Genomic DNA, 21,349 nt, shown 5'->3' with positions numbered 1-21,349 from the left:
TACCCGCACTTCCGGAAAATTTCATTATTAAATGAACTAATTAATGTGATGCACGAATATTTTAGAAATGTATCTTCACAAATGCCATTTAGTCTTAGGTGATGGATGTATTATGCTGCAAAAATAAACACAGTCAGTAGTTCCGGATGGTGACAGCATGGCCGATACTGGACAATTCTTGATAATACCGGTCACAATCTAATGCAATGATATCATAAACTGCAATAAACACTGGTGTATTGATGGAGTGAAATGAGCAAGCAGGAAACTGCGAATTATCGATCACTGTTGCTTGCATTCAGCGGGCTTATCTCCTCCCTAAAACAGATTTATTAGTGTGATTATGATAAAAAATCATCATGATCAAAGATTCTGTGATTAATGATTTCTGTTTTGATCAGCATCGATGATAATGGTTTATGACGCGGTATCGATTGATAATCACAGCAACTTGGATATCAAGATGGATGATCACAATTGAATGATTACCGATTCGTGATTATAGTTGATCTTTACAACTATATAATGATACGATATGCGACCGTGATTTGCCTGAGTAAGACAAAGTCTGATTATAACAATATGTGACAAACATCACAATGCTATGTGACACAGCACGAAAAATGTACGTCAGTTTTCTGCAGCTGCTAGAAACAGAAATTCATGCAGCTAGAGCAGATCTGGCATTGGTGTCTCTAGCATCAGAATGGAACGCTGCAATCCACAAGAAAGAAAAGCAGGTTTCGAGATGATGCTGGAATAAATAACATTCCATGAAGCTAGTTTTCAATGTTTTCCCCAAGAGCAATGTTGGCCTTTGATTATCAATATTAAACGCTTGAAACCTTAAAACTGCTAGTTTTGCTTCTAACAATCTCTAAGTCCTTGGTACCACATATGGGCTACTTTATATATGCCCTTTCTACCACCAACATACTTTGGAATTTTTAAATGCAAATAGCAATAGTTATATATGATAGCAACAACAGGTGTGATGTTTTCTCACAAATGCTCTATGTTTCTGACGTTGGATGAAATGTTAGCTCTGACAAGGGGGAGCCCATAAGTTATCTTACCGGTTGTGGGACAAAATCGGGGTCTTCGTCGTCGTCTAATTCTTCATCGTCGCCCTGCAGAATGAGAAAGAAAACAAGTTGCTATCAAAAACATACTTAAACAAATACCCAAGACCTTTATCTTATGTACCCTATAGGCACTCATATCAATAAAATAGGTTCAAAAACAGAATCTTGTAGCATTATTGACCGTAAATCATAAAAATGGATGTTCTATCAACCTATTATACAAACTCGTCAGGCATACATAACCTGAAGGCTAGCAATATAGGCATTTTTACTCTGGCATCGTTGTAAAACTAGCATGCTATAGAGCGTGCCAGTCCTTTGAAGATGCTTTAAGTTCCTTGTGAAGTGGAGTGGTTATAAAGGAAACCTGCAAAAGAGCCCCTGCCATGAAGTTAAAAGGAGGGGGCAAAGCTAGCAAAAGTAGGGGACCAAGGCTTCAATCCCCTTTTACTGCAGCTTTAAAACTACTTGCTTCGCAAAAAAGTGGCGGGGGGGGGGGGGGCATAGTCACCCCACCCCACGGTGGTGTGGGCCCTGCTGCAGGTTGCAGTAGGCGGTATATGTTACTCTGTGAAAGTTATTATTACTTCTTTATGTCTTTGGAGAGCTAGAAAGAAAAAAGGTTCAATAACAACCAAAAGCTAGATATTTTCCCTTTAAGAGAGGATAAACAACATTTGGACAGTCGTCACTCGACTAAAACTAATTTTGACAATGGCTTCCAAAATTTCACTTGTTTCATGAGTTGTAAGATCAACTTTCAATACAACCATGTGGACAAAATGACGTAAACGTAAATCGAATACGAGAAATAAAATATTCACCTCGTCTCCGTCACTTCCTTCGAACTAAAATAAAAACACAACCAATTTAGTTGCACAATGACAAAAAGTCAAGCGAATACCAATCTAAAACTTTTTGTCAAGAGTTGATTCCCTTTTATAACTATCAAATCAATATATAGCAGCGTTAACAAAAAATAACAGGAAAACATGACGTGATTACAACTCTTTGCATTGCATTGTTTGCATGCTCTTTTGATAAGCATTTTCTGGATCAAAAGTTTGCATGGGTAACAAAATACATTGAAATTTGAGCATAGTCCGAGAATAACGCCTGGACATACGATGAATTAAAGAACACAGTACTCACATCATCATCGTCGTCCTCGTCAATAGCTTCGCCGGTGAAATATAAAATAGCCTGGGGACAAATAAACAAATATAAGAGAATAAAAGACAGGCCACAGCCAGGCACGTTTTGCCAACCAGACAGCAGAAAGAATATCACAGCAAAATTAGCAAAAATCAGTATTTAGATTCCAGCCCTATTTCACAAAGCTATCCATAACTCTTGAAGAATGGTGTTCCTAACTAAAATTCAGAATTTTGTTTTCCAACAGGGGCGGACACTTGATCAAATATGGGGGGGGCAAGCCTATTGTTTTAATAAGATGACGTCACATTTCCCATTGTTTTAGAACAAAAGACCATTGTTCTCTAAAATATTAATAATATATAAATATATAAATTGCAAAACGTTCGTTCGATTTCTGAAGTATAAGAAAGACATTGTCTAAAAGTAACATCACTAATCGTTTTAATAAGTAACATAAAATAAAGCATAATCATGAAATCTGAAAAATAAGAATACCCTTGGTATCAGACGTTCCCTGAAAAAGTGTCCTAGTTCGAAATCAGCTGCGAGAAGGGCTTCCATGTCTTCTTCCTGTAGAAAGGAAGATAGTAGACTTGTTAAGCAAAGTTAACACGAAGTAAGCACTATGAATATTGCGAAGCGTATTGCGTAGCAAATGCAGAACGAGAATGTGGTATTTTCAGTTATTTGAACCAGGATTTTATGAGGTGCTGCCTCTGAGTTTGTTTCTGGAAGTTCGTGAATTTGGATTGGTTCAAGAAATAATTGCTCATCAAAAGGAGCTCTAGAGAACTGTGTTTGCACATGCCTCTTAATTTAAATAGCATGGAGTTACGGTTTCGGTATCATTGGCATAAACCTTAGTGTCATCGCTACCAACAGATGTAGCGGTAAACCAAATTATATACTCATACTTGCACTTGTAACATCGGTTTACAAAAAAATGTAAGGATGCATCGTCCGAGCAGAATACCAGAGACAATTTGATCGGATAGCGGCAACCCTTGTTGTACTATATGCAGTTTATAGATATATCAGTCAACTTGCTCATTGACTGAGCAGGACTGGGCCTAACTGCAGATGTGACTACAATTACACACACGGTGATATAGAACTGATAAGTCCTACCTAAAAATAGTATGAAGGAAAACGGAACCAGGGTCCAACCAGATAGTTGTTTTTCATTACAGGTCCATAATAGATTGGGTATTTTATTAAGTTCTGAGAGGTTAACTTTGCAATTAACAGATCGACAGAAAACTGAAGAAGCTAGAAAAAATTCAAAACTGTGTTTTAAACTTACCATTTCTTCTTCTTCATCATCAACTGTAAATGAAAAAGTAAAAAAAATATTTAAAAGCTGATACTTCTAAATGTGTAAGCTAAATGGCTAAAAACGGTAAAAAGGTAAAACGCTGTAAAAGAAGCTATGGCATCCCGTCAAAATTTTCGAAACGTCCAGTTGTGAAAATTGTTACACCTTCTCCAACCAAACACAATGTTGGGGAGAGAAGAAGGTGGAAAGTGGAGAGGAGGGGAGAAAGGAGGGGGAGAAAGGAGGGGGAGAAAGGAGGGGGAGAAAGGAGGGGGAGAAAGGAGGGAGAGAAAGGAGGGAGAGAAAGGAGGGAGAGAAAGAAGGGAGAGAAAGGAGGGACGGAAAGGAGGGAGAGAAAGAAGGGAGAGAAAGGAGGGGGATAGAGGATATGAAGCTACCATCAATTACTTTCATCCTTGTTATGTCTACCCATTATACAAGGCAAACAGACAGGGTGGCCTGTTCGCTAGCAATATGGGGAATTCCACTTTCGCATCGTTGTAAAACCAGCAGGCTACCAAAGCAGGCCAGTCCTTTGAAGATGCTACTGGGAATGCTGAACCATACAAGGAAGGAAATATGTCATCGGACCCAATGGAACATTTAAACATAACAATGTAAAGGTATTATGTATAAGAAAAACTTACCTTCCGGAGGGGCAAAAAAGTTGAAAAAAGAATCGTTCTTCACTGTTTTTGTAATAGTCCTGGTCTGACCACGTCCTGCAAATAAACAAAAAAGGGTTCATTGCATAGTAGATATTAAGCCCCAGAATTTATAGCCTTTAATAGTAGACAATAATCTATACACAAGAAGACAGTGTTCTCATAACGTGGCATTAAAGTAGTGGAAGGAAAAGTAAAAAGGAAAAGAAGTAGGCACGAGTCTTGGAGATGAGCAATCACAAGAGAGACAGTTCACAAGAAGTAGATTCCTGTTTGGCACGTTTTATGATTAGCGTTACTTACGTCTATAGACAGCAATACTTCTACGATATTGAAACTCTATTGATCGAGGGTGGGTAGTAAAAGAGCCCCACCATTAGGGGGATAGGATAGGTGGAAGAAGAGGGTGGCGAGGAAACTGAGTTGCCTTTTAAGGGGAGGGAATGGAATGACCAGTTTTAAGGTACACTGCCTGTGTGGAAAACCTGTGATAGCTTAAGTTTTTATAGAGCGAGCAGAGATGCTAGAACTTTGCACTGTTAATATCGGCAATTACAAGCATCCTGCAGCTGCAGATACAAAGGCTATGGCTACATCGAGGCGGGGCAAGTTATACACGGTGCTTGATAAGCATGGTTTGAAAATGTTATCTTACAGTTTAGATTTACAAAAAATTTGGGCATACCTTTATGCTTCTGCTTCTTTTTGATCGTTTTTTGTGTCACATTTTTACCTTTTTTCCAGTCGATACTACACCTGCAAGAGGAGGAATAAGACATGTGACGAACAGAAAAACAATATTTGGTCAGATAAATAAAAAGCACAAACTTTCATGCCACTGGATTGGTAAACAAAATATTTGAATGTATATTTACAACGGAATTTCGTCAATAGACACCTCCTAACTATGGACACATCAGAACAACGAAGCCCAACGAGCAACTGTCACCATAGAGCAACGGACATCTCTCAACTATGGACACATCAGAACAATAGAACCCTAAAAGCAACGGGCACATCAGCACAATGAACACCTTCAATAGCGGACATCTCGTAAAAGGACACCTCTCAGAAAAATTTCTCTGCTGCAATCTTGAAATTTGCACATTGTATAACCAACCACAAAACAAAACTCACATCCCTACGAAGAACATGTACTTATGTTCAACAAGTGTCCGCTTTTAGATATCATGTTGAACCTATACAGAAACGCTAGCAGTTTTTATCAGAAAAGTTCACCAAAGGCTTTCTATAAGAAGATAATGCAAAAACAAAAACAGAAAAGACAAGCCGATTTAATAAACATTATTGCATATCAAAACTCTTGTTTAACACTAATGAACAAAAACTGCCATCTAGATAATTTTTCATTGCTTCCAGGAATCTGTCAACAACCATACACCAAAACCGCTACATAAATAACTATTAAACAACATTGTAGAAGAACCCTTACCCAGTGCATCCGGTTATTTCAGTTCCTTCAAACGAAAATGGGTCTTCTTTGCTTGGATGACATTGAACTTTGTATGATTTTGTTAAAACCTGCAAAGAATACGAAAGCTAAATCTAAAAAGAGCAGAATACAAACAATGTTGGTTAGCTTCGTTATCTTGATCATCTAAAATTCCTGCTACAAGTCTTGGTAACCTAACGTCAGTTTTCAATGGCAAATGCAGCCTTGCCCGTCCCCTCCATTTGTAAATTTTACTGCAAAGTATGATTTTTCCTACGACTTGTATGATATATTTCTAAAGTGTCAACATTGTTTTCTGGAGGAAGAGGGTGCGGAAGAAGTATTCAGGAAAAGAATTTAACATTATCACAACACAACACATATTGCTGGGTGTTTCAAGTACTTTAGGCAACGATTGTAGGTTCATATGTGAGCCGTTTCACAGTAAGATAAAATCTGACAATATTCTTTCGTTCTTGAGTCCGATTATAAATGCACGGATTTCGGATAGACCTTAGAAATGTAACGAGGTGATTAAAGGCCACAATGAAAAGTATATACTGTTTTCAAGATACAATCGAGGCACATTGTCCAACTTTTTCTTCACACCTATACCTGCTTTTCCGAAAAAAGCAATGTAATCTAACTCTTGTAATCAGCCATTAACCGATGTGTCAATGTTCTTCAAACACCAGCATCTCCTACATCTGTCTTCAGGTTTGATAAAAACATTCTTCTCTGATTGTTGTTTTTCTAATCTCAAGTTATACCGGAGAATAACTGCTTGCAAACATTCACACTCACTCTTAATTCCAATCACTTATAGTATTTCAGTTCACCTTCAATTTGATATTCCCACCACCATAAGATTTTCAATGGTCTAACAACTTGCTAGTGGGTACTACAATGCCTGCCAAAAGTACTTGGAACACCCAGCAATTTACGCTGCATTTCATATCTTTCATTCCTTTCATGAAGAAAAATTGCTACTTCCGCCCCCTCCCCTTAAAATAATGTTGATAATTTAGAGAAATATCATAAAAAAGCGCAAAAGAAAGTGTTTCCTAAAATCCTAATCCGTTTGATAGTAAACCAACATTGCTCTGTAGGGGAGAGGGGGATGATTGATTTTGACATTGGAAATTTACGTCAGTGTTCCAAGACTTTTGGCAGGCATTGTAGATTATACCCAATGGAATAAATATGTTTAATTTTTGAATGGTTTAAGAAGAGAAGCTAAAAAAACAAGGTAAGCTTACCGAATTTGAAAAGTATTCATTTGGGCTAAAATGAAACTCGATTGCAAATCCCTAGAAAAAAAGTTCAAATTCTATGAGGGTCCTTTTTAAACAGGTAATTCACTTTCTACACACATATTTGCAGGTAAGAGTTGGTAAGAATTTGGTGATGGAAATCAGCCTTTGCAAATCAGCCTTTCAACAATTCTTCTCAATCCAAAAAAGCAGTTCATTGGAAGAAATACATCTATCAATTCGAGGATTAATTTATGAATCGTGGCTTGTTGTCCTCTGAATACTGATAAAACTCGACAAGAGGCAATTCTTTGGGTAGAAGTTTCTTTAAAAAGGCATTTACTTCAAGACTAGGCAAGCCGGGAACAACAGGACACTCTTGCAATAGCAGAAAACAGATAGCAAATTACTGGGAGAATTACTCAAACTATTAGTCACATTGTTTTTCCATTATTTTAATCTTATCTGCAAACATTGCTGTCAAGTGTGTAGTTCTCAAAATTATTTCATGGACTGCAGCAGACTTGCAGCACAAATAAATTTTCTAAAAAATCATTTCTTACCAGTTCATCATCAGCCTCTTCTTCTCCAGCATCTTCTTTTCCACTAAAGATTAGTTTTATGTCTGTCAGATGACCAAGGATGGGTTCATCGTGTGGCTAAGTGATAAAAACTTATACCTGTTAGATAAAACACTTAAAAAGAAAAATCAATTAGAAAGCAGGATTTTCTTGAAAGTTTTAGAAATTAAAACATATTTTCTCAATTATTCCTGTCTTGAAGGTTGACCATTCAAAATCTAATATATAAAGGAAAGAAGGGATCTAAAGTTTAATCAAATGATCATATAAATTGTTGGGTTACATCGTCCAGGCTTTTGACCATTTGCAAAAGTCTAGATAGCGGCAACCCAGCTTTCCTCTTTGCAACTTTAAAAATTTCAGTGATTCTACCCATCATTTGAGTATCACTGGGCCTTGTTGCAAAATCATTAAAACCTTTATTACACAAATTTATGGTATTAAAAACCCATAAGTATGTGTTCATTGTGAGGCTAAGTAAAAGGATTTGATATCAGTGAGATAAAACAAGTTATTCGACCTGATGAAAAACAAGATTTTCTCTCAAGTTTGATACTTTCTGTTCAAAACTTTAATTTTGTTTCAGGCAGGAACTGAATGTTGGAGTTGAAGCTAAACTATGGAGTTAGAATGGAGTTAGACTTAAATGGAAATCAAGATTTATTTTACAGTGATAATGTGGTAAACATCTATGATTATTATGAATGATGATTGATAACAAGGATCAATGCTCTGTGTTCTGTAATAAGGATCAAATTTCAATAAAGCAAAGTCATATTTATACCTGTATCATTTCACTGAGAAGTTCTACATTCTTCATTGCTGTTAGCCAGAATTCATTTATACCTTTAACATCTAGAAAAGGAAAAGTTTGCAAATTTCACAAAAATACTAGTAATTGCAGTAACCCTTGAATTATAATAGTTTACTTCAGGTACTGAAAAACCGAATTCACTACACGATTGATAAAATACTAGGACACTGAGATGAAATTTCACCATTTTCAAGGCACCAAAGCTTCGTAAAAAGCAAATACAGTCAACCCTCGATAATTCAAACCTCCAAGGGACCAATGAAATTGTTCGAGATAGCAAATTTTCGAGATAATAATAATAATGATAAGACCATATTTATACAGGTAAACTTGTTCAGCAAAATTGAGTTTGCTGCTATCAATCAAGGACCTGTGAAACTAATGTACCAACGATATAAATGTTACAACAATATAGTTTAAAAAGTTTTTACAATAATTAAATCTAGAGAAAAAGTTAAAAATCAAAGTCGATATCCTTGCAGCAACTCTTGAACTTCAGTATAGATGTTTCACTTTGTAGTTTGCTGGGGACTTTATTGTAGTTTGCTGGGGACTTTATTGTAGTTTGCTGGGGCTGGAGATATCGTGGGGGTTATATTAATATATTTGGCAAGGGGAATGCAACATCAGCTTGACTAAGCGAATGTTCGAGTTATCAAGAGTTCGAGTTATCAGGGGTCTACTGTATTGCAAAGCCTTTCTAGTGAAGGTTGAGAAGCAGAATCGTCTCAAATACAGGACCTATAATTCACAAAAGGAAATTTAAATCTCAATCACAGATGCATTGGCTACGAACTGATAAACATTATTAGCAGAGTGAGTTCTTTACAAGTTACATATTGCAATTTCATGCATAATTTTGGGGAAATAAGATTGAGCACTTAATTTTGAATTTACAGCTTACTCCATAACTGTAAACAAATGTATAGACTTTTTGCTAATATTTTGTAAGATTCACCACAAATCCTATGTATTAAGAATGATTCAATAGTAAATGTGTATAGAGGATGTAGTATAAATCTATAAATATCTTTATAAATATTTAACTTCAGCCTGTCCTCTATACACTATATAAATATATATATATATATTTATATTAATAAATTTATTTTTAATTGACAACAATGAACTGTAAATGATGAATATCAATCAACAATACCATCCCTGACATTATAAACAAAATCATATATATATATAGCCAAACATTTTTTCCCAAAAAATTTGGTTTTTGATAAATATCTTGAAAACAAAATAACCTTCTTCTTTTTTGTCCTCATCCAAATCAACTTTTTCTTTCAGTTCCTCCTGCAAATAAACACAAAAATTCTTAAAAAAAAACAGGAAAAAACTTGGCCTTGCCTATGTGGCAAAATATAGGATTGCACTTGCAAACTTTGTAAAAATTGTATTATCATTAAGTGTTTTAATTCACATGCTTGATTTATGATTCAATTACTTGTATTGAATAATCAGTCTTTAAAGACATAAGAAGTCATGCAATATCTTCTGGTGACTTCAGGATTCAAATTAAGCTGGTCAGGTATGCATAGCCTCGCCTTGCCTGACTCCCTCTAAGATAGGTACAAACTGAAGATGAAAGAGCTTTCAATGTAATCAATACACACAGATAATTCAGCATGTATCTAAAATGACAAAAAAGAGACCTGAAAAGCCATGACTCACAGCGAGTTTTTCAGCCTCACTTTTGTTCTCTTTTACCTTGGTATTGTCATCATCTTTTTTCTCTTCTTCAGCCTTTTCTTCATCTTCATCCTCCCCGCTGGGATCAACCCAAATAGCTTCTTCATCTGTTGGCTCATATTCACCTGCTACAATTGATTTTCTCTGAAAGGCAATAAAAATATAATCAAAGATCAACCAACATAAAAGTTCACTCTCAAATTAGTTGAACTTTCCTTCTAATGAAGGCTGTTAATGATAATTTCAAGTAAACAGTATTTCCAAAGGAATATTTCCTGTTTTAAAGGTTGATCATTAAAAAGGCTTTTAATTAATATATCGAAAACAGAAATGACGCAAAGTTTAAGCAAATGATCTTATAATTTGTTGGGTTACATCGTCCAGGCTTCTGACTATTTGCAAAAGTCTAGATAGCGGCAACCTAGCTTTCCTCTTTGCAACTTTAAAAATATCAGTGATTCTACCCATCATTTGAGTATCACTGGGCCTTGTTGCAATAACGAAAAAATCTTTATTATACAACTTGATGGTATTTGATTAAAAGCCTAAAAAATACTGAAAGAGAGGTGATTGATTGAGTGCAAGCATCTACATGCTTACCACGAAAACGATGCTGTATAAACAGCTCAGATGCCTAGCTGATCAAAACATGGTTTTATTTTAATGGTCTTTAGTTAAGATTTGTGAATTTATTTGATGTAAGATTTTTGCCCATATTCTTTTGGTACTGATTAGAACACAAGCTTGTAAGTTGTTGTTCTGTGCCACCACAAAAACCAATTAAATACTTCTCTTAAATACTACTATAGCCATATCTTATAGCAGACCAGTAAATTCACTTGTAGAAATGGCTCAGTGGTTAGGGTCACCAATTACAGATGAGTTACAAGGACTTGGGGTTGGAGTCCCTGTTACAGCACAACTTTCACTAAGAATGAACAGAGTTGCCACCTCTCTGTAGTTTCAGGCAACAAGAATATAGAGGTTTTGTCACATCGAAAAGAAGGACATAGACACAGCTAAATAAGCACAGCCCATTAGTATTTCAAAAAAGTACTTTCGTGAGCAAGAAAGTAACAAATACAGAAATTAAATACAAATATAATCAATTTAAAAAATATAATGTCTGCTTTCTAGAAAGCTTACTGCAAAAGCTGTATATATTACCATAAAAGTCTAAAAAACCAACTATGAAGTGTCAAGCTTCAAAAGAAAAATTAAAGAACCGAGGGGGACAAAGTTGGGCTATTGTTCATACATTCCTTAGAACTTACATCTGATCTTAGTTTCTAGCTATAGCTAGGCATCGGGTACATATAATGCATTTGCTCAACAACAAGAAAATAAGACATACATATTCCACATACTTTATCATACAGTGGCTTAAAGACTTCGGCATATTTCATTTCCAAAGCATGAACTTCCTTGTAGAATTTCCCTTCAATGTGAGCATATTCCACCTGAAGAAAATATAAGAAATTAAGTTTTATCGACAGACCTTTAATAAACTTCTTGATGAAGACAGTGTTAAAAAATGTCTAAACATGATGTTGGAAGTGATGTGCATTTTATTTTTGAGAGCCATTGCATTTTGACCAACAAATGATGAGTGGCAATTACAGGTACAAAATGTCTAAGGGTCATTCCATGTCAAATCATCCAGAGGTTGTGACCATCATGTCTCAGATTTTGATTATATTTTGCACAATCAAAGCTTCTAATGAGATTACAAAAACTGCAAAATTTCAGCTTTATATCTTGAATAGTTTGAAAGTTATCGCAATCTGAAATTTATGCTGAATCAGCAAATATGCAGAAAATTGGGCGTGGTTCGCACTGACCCCTATCTCCTTTAACAGTTACAATTAAAAAACTATTGCAGATATCAGGCTAAAAATTGGCAGGAAACCAAAAAACTAGCTTAAAATTTCAAAAATGCAACTTAAAAATATCTGTGATGCTTATTTACTTGACAAATCGGGCTTTTTCCTAAAATGATGAAAAAATTGAGTTGTCCGCAAATTCCTTGAAATTTAAGGGTGTGGCCAAATAGATACAAGCCCACCTTTAAGATTCATTGAAACATAATAGTTTTCTCTTAATTTAGCACAATTTTCATCAATTGTATGTGAAGGCACAAGGAGTACCAGACATTTGAAAATTACAGTCCATTTTCACAGAATAATAGCTCTGAAACATTAGGTGTAGCCTCATATCTCTCTAAATTTCATTGTAATGTTTCCTGAAAATTTCAATTTATCAAAAAAACTATTATTTGGCAGTTTCAGATTTATATATATATTTATCTCAATTTCAATTCATTTACAGCCAGGCTGTATGCAAAGCATCAATATAAATACAAAATGTCCTGTTGGTTTGTTCAAATCCATATCATTTAAATTGTGAAGTATTTTCTTGGTGCTGCTTTGTTTACAATATTTCCAGCAAATGTAGGGAACTGTGGCTGGGGTAGCAGAGTGCTCTAGCCTTAAGCTATTACCCCCTTTTCCCCAAAACACCAAATTTGTAAGAAAATTTCAAATATTTCTGCTCTGTCAGAAATTTTAGTCAATTTTTACAGTTAGCATTTAGCTTCAGGTTTCTCTTCAAAATTCTAATTAAGTATCAAGGCAATAAATTCTTCTGTGCTCACAGTTATGTTTAAAGCAAGCTGGGTATTAAATTGATTCCTAGACTAGATTGTTAAGTAATAGGAAATCATGCTTAGGTGTAAATTGATTTAATGATAGTTAACACATCATTTAAATGCTTCCTCCCCACCTAAAGAGATATTTTTATTGCCTTCATTTTTGCAATGAGTAATGCATTGAGTGGGTGTGTTAATCTGATGATGAAAGATTCATGTTGAGCAATAATAAAAGAGGAGGCTCTAGCATTTTGGTTAGTTTTCTCATAGAAGCAAGATGGAAATGCAGCCTTGTAGTTTTGGGACTTTATTAGATGATTTGTGCCACAAAAAATCTTTCACAAGAAGAGTGCATTTAACTCTTTTATCTGACTTACCAAGAGAACATCAAGAGGTACTTCTATGGAGAAGCAGGTTGAACCAACTAGATGATGGTGGAAATATTTGCAAACACCACGAAATGATGTTTGGACAAGTATTTGAAAGAAAGTCCATAAACTGTTGTGATCCATTTAAGCGACACAAAAAGAAAAACAAAGGTAGCCTCAAAATATCCCTCCAGTTTGCAAAAGATTTAAAAGAAAGGGGGTTCAATGTTTTGCCTGGGTGGAAGCTTTGCAGGAACTGCTACCAGCAAATACTTAAATATGATGATAAAAGCCAGTCTGAAACCTCACATATGATTGATGAAGAAGAAAAGGAAGAGGATGTAGAAATCAATGATGCTGAAATTTCTAGAGATATTGTAAATACCAGTCTGGAACTATGTGGTGTTTCACAGATAAAGTTTCATGGCATCGAGAAACGAAGGAGAGTATCGTTTGCAAAGGAAAAGCTTAACAGAGTGTTCAGGGCACAAGAAACTGAAACAGCAAATGCTATTGGTGTTGATGTTCAAGATTTAGAGCAAACCTGTAGCACACAACAGTCAAATACATTACTTGAAGGTAAAGCTGAAAATTTTGACAAGCTCATGTACCTTTTGAAAGAAAAGTTAAATGTTTCATCCTACAGAGAGAAACTTAAAATTCTTACTCTGGTGCCCGAATCTTGGTCAAGAAAAGATGCTGCAAGATTCTTTGGTGTTTCAGAGTATCTTATCCGAACTGCCCGTTCATTGAAAGAAACAAAGGGTATATTAGCTGATCCTGAGCCTAAGAATGGAAAATCCATTGAAGTCTATGTAGAGGAAGCAGTAGGTCTATTTTATGAAGATGATGAATATACAAGGTTATTACCAGGAAAGAAGGATTTTGTCAGTGTAGGAAGAAACAAGCATGTGCAAAAGCGATTATTGCTTTGTAACCTCAAGGAACTTTATATTGCCTTTAAACAAAGAAATTCACATATGAAAATAGGTTTTTCCAAGTTTTGTAGTCTGCGTCCAAAATGGTGTGTACCTGTTGGAACTCCTGGTTCTCATGCTGTTTGTGTCTGCACATATCATCAAAATGCAATCTTGTTAGCTAGTGCTTTAGGCGTTAGTCATACATACAAGGATTTGATGAAGATGATTGTATGTGATATTGAAAACAGTGAATGCATGATACATCGCTGCCCAGAGTGCCCTGGAACAAAGCCACTTCAGGAATTCATAACTGCAGAATTGGCGAGACAAGAAATTGATGAAATAGAGTACAGTCAGTGGCAAAGCACTGATCGACCAACTCTGATAACAGTAAAAGCTAGCACTGACAGTTTTCTAGACACTCTTGTTGACAAAATAAATTATTTGACAATCCATTCATTTGTTGCCAAATGCCAGAGTAGGTTTTACAAGAGTTGCAAAGAAAATCTTTCACCAACAAGCTGTATCGTTGTTCTTGATTTTGCAGAAAATTACAAATTTGTTGTTCAAGATGAGGTGAAGAGCTTTCATTGGAACAATCAACAGTGTACCTTGCACCCTGTTATCATCTATCATAAAGATAGTTTTGACCAGCTTAAGGAGATGTCTCTTTGGGTTTTGTCAGATGACATAAATCACGATACCCCATTCGTCCACAAAGTTCAGCAGATAACTACAGAGTACGTCAAGTTAAAGCTTCCACATATCAAAGAAATGCATTACTTTTCAGATGGATGTGGTGGACAATACAAAAACTTTAAGAATTTTGTCAATCTCTGTAAACATGAAGATGATTTTGGTCTGTCTGCAATATGGTCTTTTTTTGCAACTTCACACGGGAAATCCTCATGTGATGGGCTTGGAGGTGCAATCAAAAGATTAACAGCTAGGGCTAGCCTACAACGGCCTTTAAGCGGCCAGATACTTAATGTTACATCGATGGTAGAATTCTGTAAAGAAGCTATGCCAAAGATTGAATTTGCCATTACAACAAAGGAGGAAATGGTGGCTGTAAGAAATTTGCAAAGACAGCGTTATATGCTAGGCCAAACTGTACCAGGTACTAGAAGTTACCACCATTTTAAACCTTTGCAAGATGGCTTTGGTGTGCACTTTAAACGCCTAAGTCAAGATGATCAGTTTAGTGGTGTGTTTTATTTCAACAACAAGCAAGAAGAAATATCTCAACCTGCAGCTGTCAACACCATGGACTTCATTGCCTGCTGCTATGATGCCTTATGGTGGATAGGTTTAGTCGAAGAGATAGACAATGAGAATCGAGATGCAAAAGTCAAGTTCCTTCATCCACATGGACCATGTAAAAACTTTACATGGCCAGCAAGAGATGATGTCTACTGGGTACCTTGCACACAAATAATGTGTAAAATAGAGCCCCCCAACACTACATCTGGTCGGGTTTACACTATAAGCGATATTGATTTTAACAATATCAACAGGAAATTTGAAGATTTTTTATCATGATGTTATGGATGCTTTCTGGTAGTTCAATTATCGTGGTAAATAAATTGAAATTGAGATTTATATAAATCTTGAGCTGTTATTGACAATTTTTGATAAATTGAAATCTTGAGGAAATATATGAGGCTACACCTAACGTTTCAGAGCTATTATTCTGTGAAAATGGACTGTAATTTTCAAATGTCTGGTACTCCTTGTGCCTTCACATACAATTGATGAAAATTGTGCTAAATTAAGAGAAAACTATTATGTTTCAATGAATCTTAAAGGTGGGCTTGTATCTATTTGGCCACACCCTTAAATTTCAAGGAATTTGCGGACAACTCAATTTTTTCATCATTTTAGGAAAAAGCCTGATTTGTCAAGTAAATAAGCATCACAGATATTTTTAAGTTGCATTTTTGAAATTTTAAGCTAGTTTTTTGGTTTCCTGCCAATTTTTAGCCTGATATCTGCAATAGTTTTTGAATTGTAACTGTTAAAGGAGATACAGGTCAGTGCGTACCATGCCCAATTTTCTGCATATTTGCTGATTCAGCATAAATTTCGGATTGCTATAACTTTTAAACTATTCAAGGTATAAAGCTGAAATTTTGCAGTTTTTGTAATCTCATTAGAAGCTTTGATTGTGCAAAATATAATCAAAATCCAAGACATGATGGTCACAAATTTTCCTTTCACTGGATGATTTGACATGGAATGACCCCTAAGGCTCATTTCTAACAAGTATGTACAAATATCTGATAATTATAAACACATTCTATATATACCTGGATGTTTTTTAGAGCATTTACTCTTCTCTTCACTGAAGCTGGAAGACTACAAAGAAAATGCAAATTTAAAAATCCTAAGACTTTTAAAAATCTGAAACCATAACATAAATTTTCAAAATTACACTTTCATTCTTTTTTTCTATCCCATACTATGAAAATGATCCCAGGAGGGGCAAAATATCATGACTACCCCTTGGCTTTTAACATGGATCTAAAACAAAACTACAAAATGATGCTTATTTAATACATGAGTGATTTAACAAACGTTCTATATTCAAAAGAAGCATTTCATCCTAACAACGAGCTGTTAATCAAATCTTCTATCTTATCAAAGCCCCTATCTTAGAAAGATATCATTTGCTTAAACTTTAACTTTAGGTTAGACTCCAAGCTTGCCACTCCCGTCAAGATAATTGAAGTTTGTTATTGAACAAACATTCTAATATTCATGCAAAATTATTTGATTTGAAAGCAGACATTTTCTCTAATGAAGTTGAACAAGGCAATTCAAAGTTTACGGACGAGCATTCACATGACATTCTTGAAAGTAAACTACCAGTTTTATGCATGATGTAAAAAAAACTTTCTGAACATAGAAAAAGAAAAATTTTGTATAGATAACTTTTTCTTAAAACTGTTTCTATTTACAGTTCACTACCAAATTTGCTGATATCTTATATAATTATCCACCAAGCCCACCTGTGACGTAAGGTTTTGTTGGTGGCCCAACCCAAGCCCAGATAGTTTGAAACCCTGCTTTAGATTCTACCAACTAAATTAGCTGCTTACAATTTTGAAAAACTAGCATCTATCTTAAATTGAAGTGATAATTAGGTCCAATCAAATTTAAAATAATAAAATAACTTTTACCTTTCAATATATCCAGATGCTGCACCAACAAGCCCATTCAACTTATTCTGGACAGCCTCCATCAGAGCTGGGTTGGTGGCCAATGCATGGGCAACTAAAAGCAAAAATCGACATTATATTGAGTTTTCTAAACATAGTATTGTGAGGGAACAGTTATTTAGGGGTATACACTATTTTTGATGATCATGCCTAAATTTCCTTACTTTTTGTTTAATTGGTAGAGAAAAGGCACTTTTAGTGGGGTATTCTTGTTGACCATGCCTAAATACTTTTACATTTTCTTAAACTAGAGAGGAAGGGTGCAAACAAAACACATATCTTCACATTGATTAATATATGGCAACTTTTGCTTCTTTTTTAACAGTTAGGGCTAGAAAACAAAAACACATGCAGCAGTTCAACAAAATACCAAACAAGCAGACATACCAGCTTGCTCATTGAAAGATGGTGCATCAGCATCGTCCCCATCACTTGAGTCTACAACAGGCTTCTTTCCTTTAGGCATGCTTAAGAGAATCAAATTTGCATAATTATATTCAGATTGCTAGAGAAATGAGCTTCCTAAACATTGTTTCTATTCCTTCTATATTTACTATATACAATACATATATAATGAAAAATATAACTATCTATACTTAGTAAGCAAACGTTTTGCACAGGTTTGACAAATGAGTAATGCAAACAACATGACAATCTGAAGTAAAACTGCTTTTGTGAAGCCATCAAAGTGTCTTTTTATAGTTAAAAACCAATCAAACCAAACTTATAACCATTGGCAAAACTTTTAATTTAAAGATTGAAATACGCTATATACTTTTTAAAAAGTAAACATTTTCAACTTTTATTGAATTTGCTTTGATACCTTTGTGAGACTGGCTAAAATTCTATCAAAAAGTTTTGTATATATGTAACAGGTTCTGTTAAACGTGATAGATTCAGAAAAACATTTGAAAGATCACATTTAGGCATTGGAGTGCCAAGTTGGTCATTATTGGCCATGTATTTGGTGGAAAATGGCATAATTCAATCCATTCTAGTCTTACTCTTTCAGCTATTAAGCCTGGTTTCAACTGGGCGATTATCGCGATAAAAGCGACAAATTCAAATGACTTTTCGCTTTTATCGCAACAATCGTCCAGTGGAAGCATGATTTAATTGTGATTATTGCGCCACAATTATCATGATAAGGGCGACAAACCTGAACATTGCCATTAAATTTATCAATATAATGACAGTTTCCACTGCACGAATAAAACGATTAGTGCGAAAAAAATTTGATTCCACAATCAGCATGGCGCCCTTACAAGAAAGCATCTCATTGCCAGAAAAAGGTCTGCCTATATTCTGACACCTTTCTCCAGGCATTAGCCATGACATTCTTAAATTTGCAGTCTATTTTTCTTTTGGCATAAAGACATTTGTACGGTCTAACTGCTTCCTGCTAGCTGTTCGTCTCGTTGAATACAATCGGGATCCATTTTGTCAAGCTACGCTACTTGGTTTATAAGTTTTTATAAGAAGAGTGTTTCAAATAATTTATTGCAAAAGAAATGATTCAACCCTTGAGACTTCCCAGTCATGCCAAGACTCTTTTCTTTACGTGAACGTTGTCATGGCGATCGAGGAATGCCTTTCAAAATAGATTCCAATGACGTCAATTTTGGCGATAAAAACAATTAACGCGCCAGAATATCAAAAAATTTTGATATTCTGTCGCGTTTATTGTGGCGCGATAAGCACGATTGTTTTACAAGATTTCATGTTGCCACTGGCCGATTTTCACGATAAAAGTGAAAAGTCTGTTGAAGTTGTCGCCTTTATTGAGATAATCGCCCAGTGGAAACCAGGCTTTAAGACACTTTAGTGTACCTGTTTTTCACATGAATTTTGTTCTTTTCACTTAATAAAAAGATGAAAATTGTTTTAGGCAATTTATAGTATTATTTGTTCCCTTAAAACATCGCAGTGGGTTGGAAAAAATGGACTTAACAATTTGTGACACATTTTATTGATTGAACTCTGTTGCAACATATAAGGAAGCGGCCTCTGTGATTAGGCCAAAAGCAGCTCCGAAATATTTCCCAAATTGTTTAGCATACTCTCTAACAACAGTGAGAAAAATGAGCTGATCTAGACACCTTAGAATAAAGTAATTATCCACAAGTACAATTTACCAAGACATCAAAAATTGGTACACAGTTAAACTTCTTATTGCCAATGTTTCACAGGTACTTCAATTATCATGGCCAAATTTTCGTGTTTTTGCAAATGTTGATATTGTTTCAAAATAGACAAAAAATTAAAAATTTTCCAATATTTTCCAACTAAAAAGTTTCCTTATTACTTTCATTAAACTTGCTGTGGCCTTTGGAATTTTGGTTCGCTAAAAAATTTTGTTACAGTGCCATCATTTCTGTTTCAGCCTGTGCAATACTTTTGTTCCACAAGTGTACTTTACATCAACTCAGGTAAAACACCACTGGGAGCAAATTGGGAGTGAGCATCCTGTGGCAATAACAAAAAGACATGCTTTCGGGAAGATTAAAAAAGACATTTTCATGCTTTGCCTTTAATGGAAGTTTTGAGCCAGGGTGCATTCCATGTCAACTATACGCCAAAGGTCCACTAGGGTATTTGATTAGGTACGCCGAAAATATAAAAGCAGTAAGTAAAATATAAAAACATTGTTGCACCAGACAAAGAAAACTGATTATTAAAGAAAACTGTGGTGTATGAGTCTTTATTTTAGGTTAACTAGTACATGGCTTTATGTTTAGCATGCCAACTAACAAAAATTCTAAGTACGCCAACAATTTTTCTTTACTGGCTTGCATGCCAAATGCTAAAAAAACCTGGGTTTACGCTGAAGATCTTCTGGCCTAAGTACATTGAATGCACCCTGGGTTTTGAGTATAGTTTGTAGACGTAACTTTGAAAAAATGTCTATTTTTCATTATTCAACTTAGAAACATATATTTAATTAGTTTTCAACTGCACTAAACATTCTTTCATGGGCAGGACAGTGTTCTCGCCCTTAGTTTAGCTTTTCCAGTTTGGTTTTAAACATTAGGCCTATGTATTTTTCAAACTAATGAAATCTGGTTGCTTTCATGGGGATGCAATGGCAAAGGGTGCTGGGACATCATGAGATAGAGCCCAAGGTATGAGATTTCGATTTGTGTCTTCCTTTATGACAATTATGCGATCGTCAGATGTTAAACTTTGTTTGGCCTAATCTTTTTTAGAAAATATCATACTCACAGTGATAAAAAATTTTAAAAACCTATTTCCAACCGTCAAGATATGAAAAGTACCTAACTTTTATGTTAAGCCCTACATAAATTTTTCATGAAAAACAATGTTTAAAAATTTTCTCAAACTTTTCAAGCTTTTCTTTCAGGAATCATCGCTGCGGTTTTTGGCAGGAGAGAGGATAGAGCAAGTTAAGGAAATTCAAAATTAATGACCAATGCAAAACCTGTGAACACCGACAAAAATTAGTTAAGTTATGAAATGAACTTAAATTTCTGTAAATGTTTAATTGCCAGTGCACGAAACAAGCAGAACGGACTTTGAATGGATGAACTTAAAAGCATCAACGAAATGGTGATAGGCATAAAAACTGCAGACATATCTTTATGGTAAGAATTACCCATACCTAGATGAAGGAAAACTAAGAAAATTAGAAAATAAAGAATTTCAACATACCTGATATCAAACTCCAGATACTTCGATGTACACTGGAAATTTTGATTATTCGGTTTTCAGGCCAATGACTTGCAGCCTGTCTGCCCTCGTGAAATTTTATGGGCGAAAAGAATCTCGCTGCATGGTTTTCAAACAGTTGTGCGCATGCCTGACTTGTGGCTCCTTGCGGGAAAAATGATTGGGGTTGGCTTCCCTCGAGTGGGGGATACAACAGGGCCCGCGCCACAGGGAGGGGGGCAGGGGGCCATGCCCCCACTTTCCTTGCTAACTATAGGTATCAAATCTACCTTTAAGGTAGTAAATAGGTAACCCCCCTTTTGCCTCCCACTTTAGAATCAGTGACGCGGGTTCTGTACAATAACGAGGGGAAGGGAATAGTTTAAAAATAAAGTATGTGCGTGACAACAAGCTTTGCGATAAAATCAATATCGAAACATGTAGAGAACCATTTCACTCCTTGTGCACCTTTAAACTTAAGAGGGGCAATTTAGAGCAGGCT

The 21,349-nt window shown here is 35.4% G+C and overlaps 1 protein-coding gene across 2 annotated transcripts; it reads right to left on the bottom strand.

The window, feature by feature from the left end:
• Positions 1–21,007, bottom strand: LOC135695595 (nucleosome assembly protein 1-like 1). 2 transcript variants are annotated; one of them, XM_065214728.2, is made up of 19 exons: positions 20,851–21,007; positions 17,569–17,648; positions 17,143–17,236; positions 16,270–16,318; positions 11,393–11,485; positions 10,008–10,169; positions 9,581–9,629; positions 8,295–8,365; positions 7,493–7,588; positions 6,936–6,986; positions 5,677–5,765; positions 4,909–4,979; positions 4,206–4,280; positions 3,547–3,569; positions 2,739–2,813; positions 2,238–2,288; positions 1,910–1,933; positions 1,077–1,130; positions 1–318 (listed from the first exon to the last, which is right to left on the bottom strand). In XM_065214728.2, the coding sequence occupies exons 2-19, from the start codon at positions 17,645–17,647 to the stop codon at positions 283–285; spliced, it is 1,242 nt and encodes a 413-aa protein (XP_065070800.1). In that variant the 5' UTR covers position 17,648; positions 20,851–21,007; the 3' UTR covers positions 1–282. The 2 variants fall into 2 exon arrangements, with proteins under 2 accessions (XP_065070800.1, XP_088966409.1); XM_089110283.1 differs by having other exon boundaries at positions 10,044–10,169.
• Positions 21,008–21,349: the final 342 nt, after the last annotated feature.

The sequence above is a fragment of the Rhopilema esculentum genome, chromosome 2 (assembly GCF_057945365.1).
Source record: "Rhopilema esculentum isolate cy_ngs chromosome 2, ASM5794536v1, whole genome shotgun sequence".
In the NCBI taxonomy this organism is placed as follows: Eukaryota; Metazoa; Cnidaria; class Scyphozoa; order Rhizostomeae; family Rhizostomatidae; genus Rhopilema; species Rhopilema esculentum.
This window is presented reverse-complemented; position numbering and strand designations above follow the sequence as displayed.

Bases quoted from the DNA above. Each gene is read 5' to 3' on its own strand.
- LOC135695595 (XM_065214728.2), bottom strand. From the start codon at position 17,647: ATGCCTAAAGGAAAGAAGCCTGTTGTAGACTCAAGTGATGGGGACGAT. The intron at 8,366-9,580 runs GTTATTTTGTTT...TTCCTTTTCTAG, and splicing joins TGAGGACAAAAAAGAAGAAG to ATGTTAAAGGTATAAATGAA. The intron at 2,814-3,546 runs GTAAGTTTAAAA...TCCTTTCTACAG, and splicing joins ATGATGAAGAAGAAGAAATG to GAAGAAGACATGGAAGCCCT.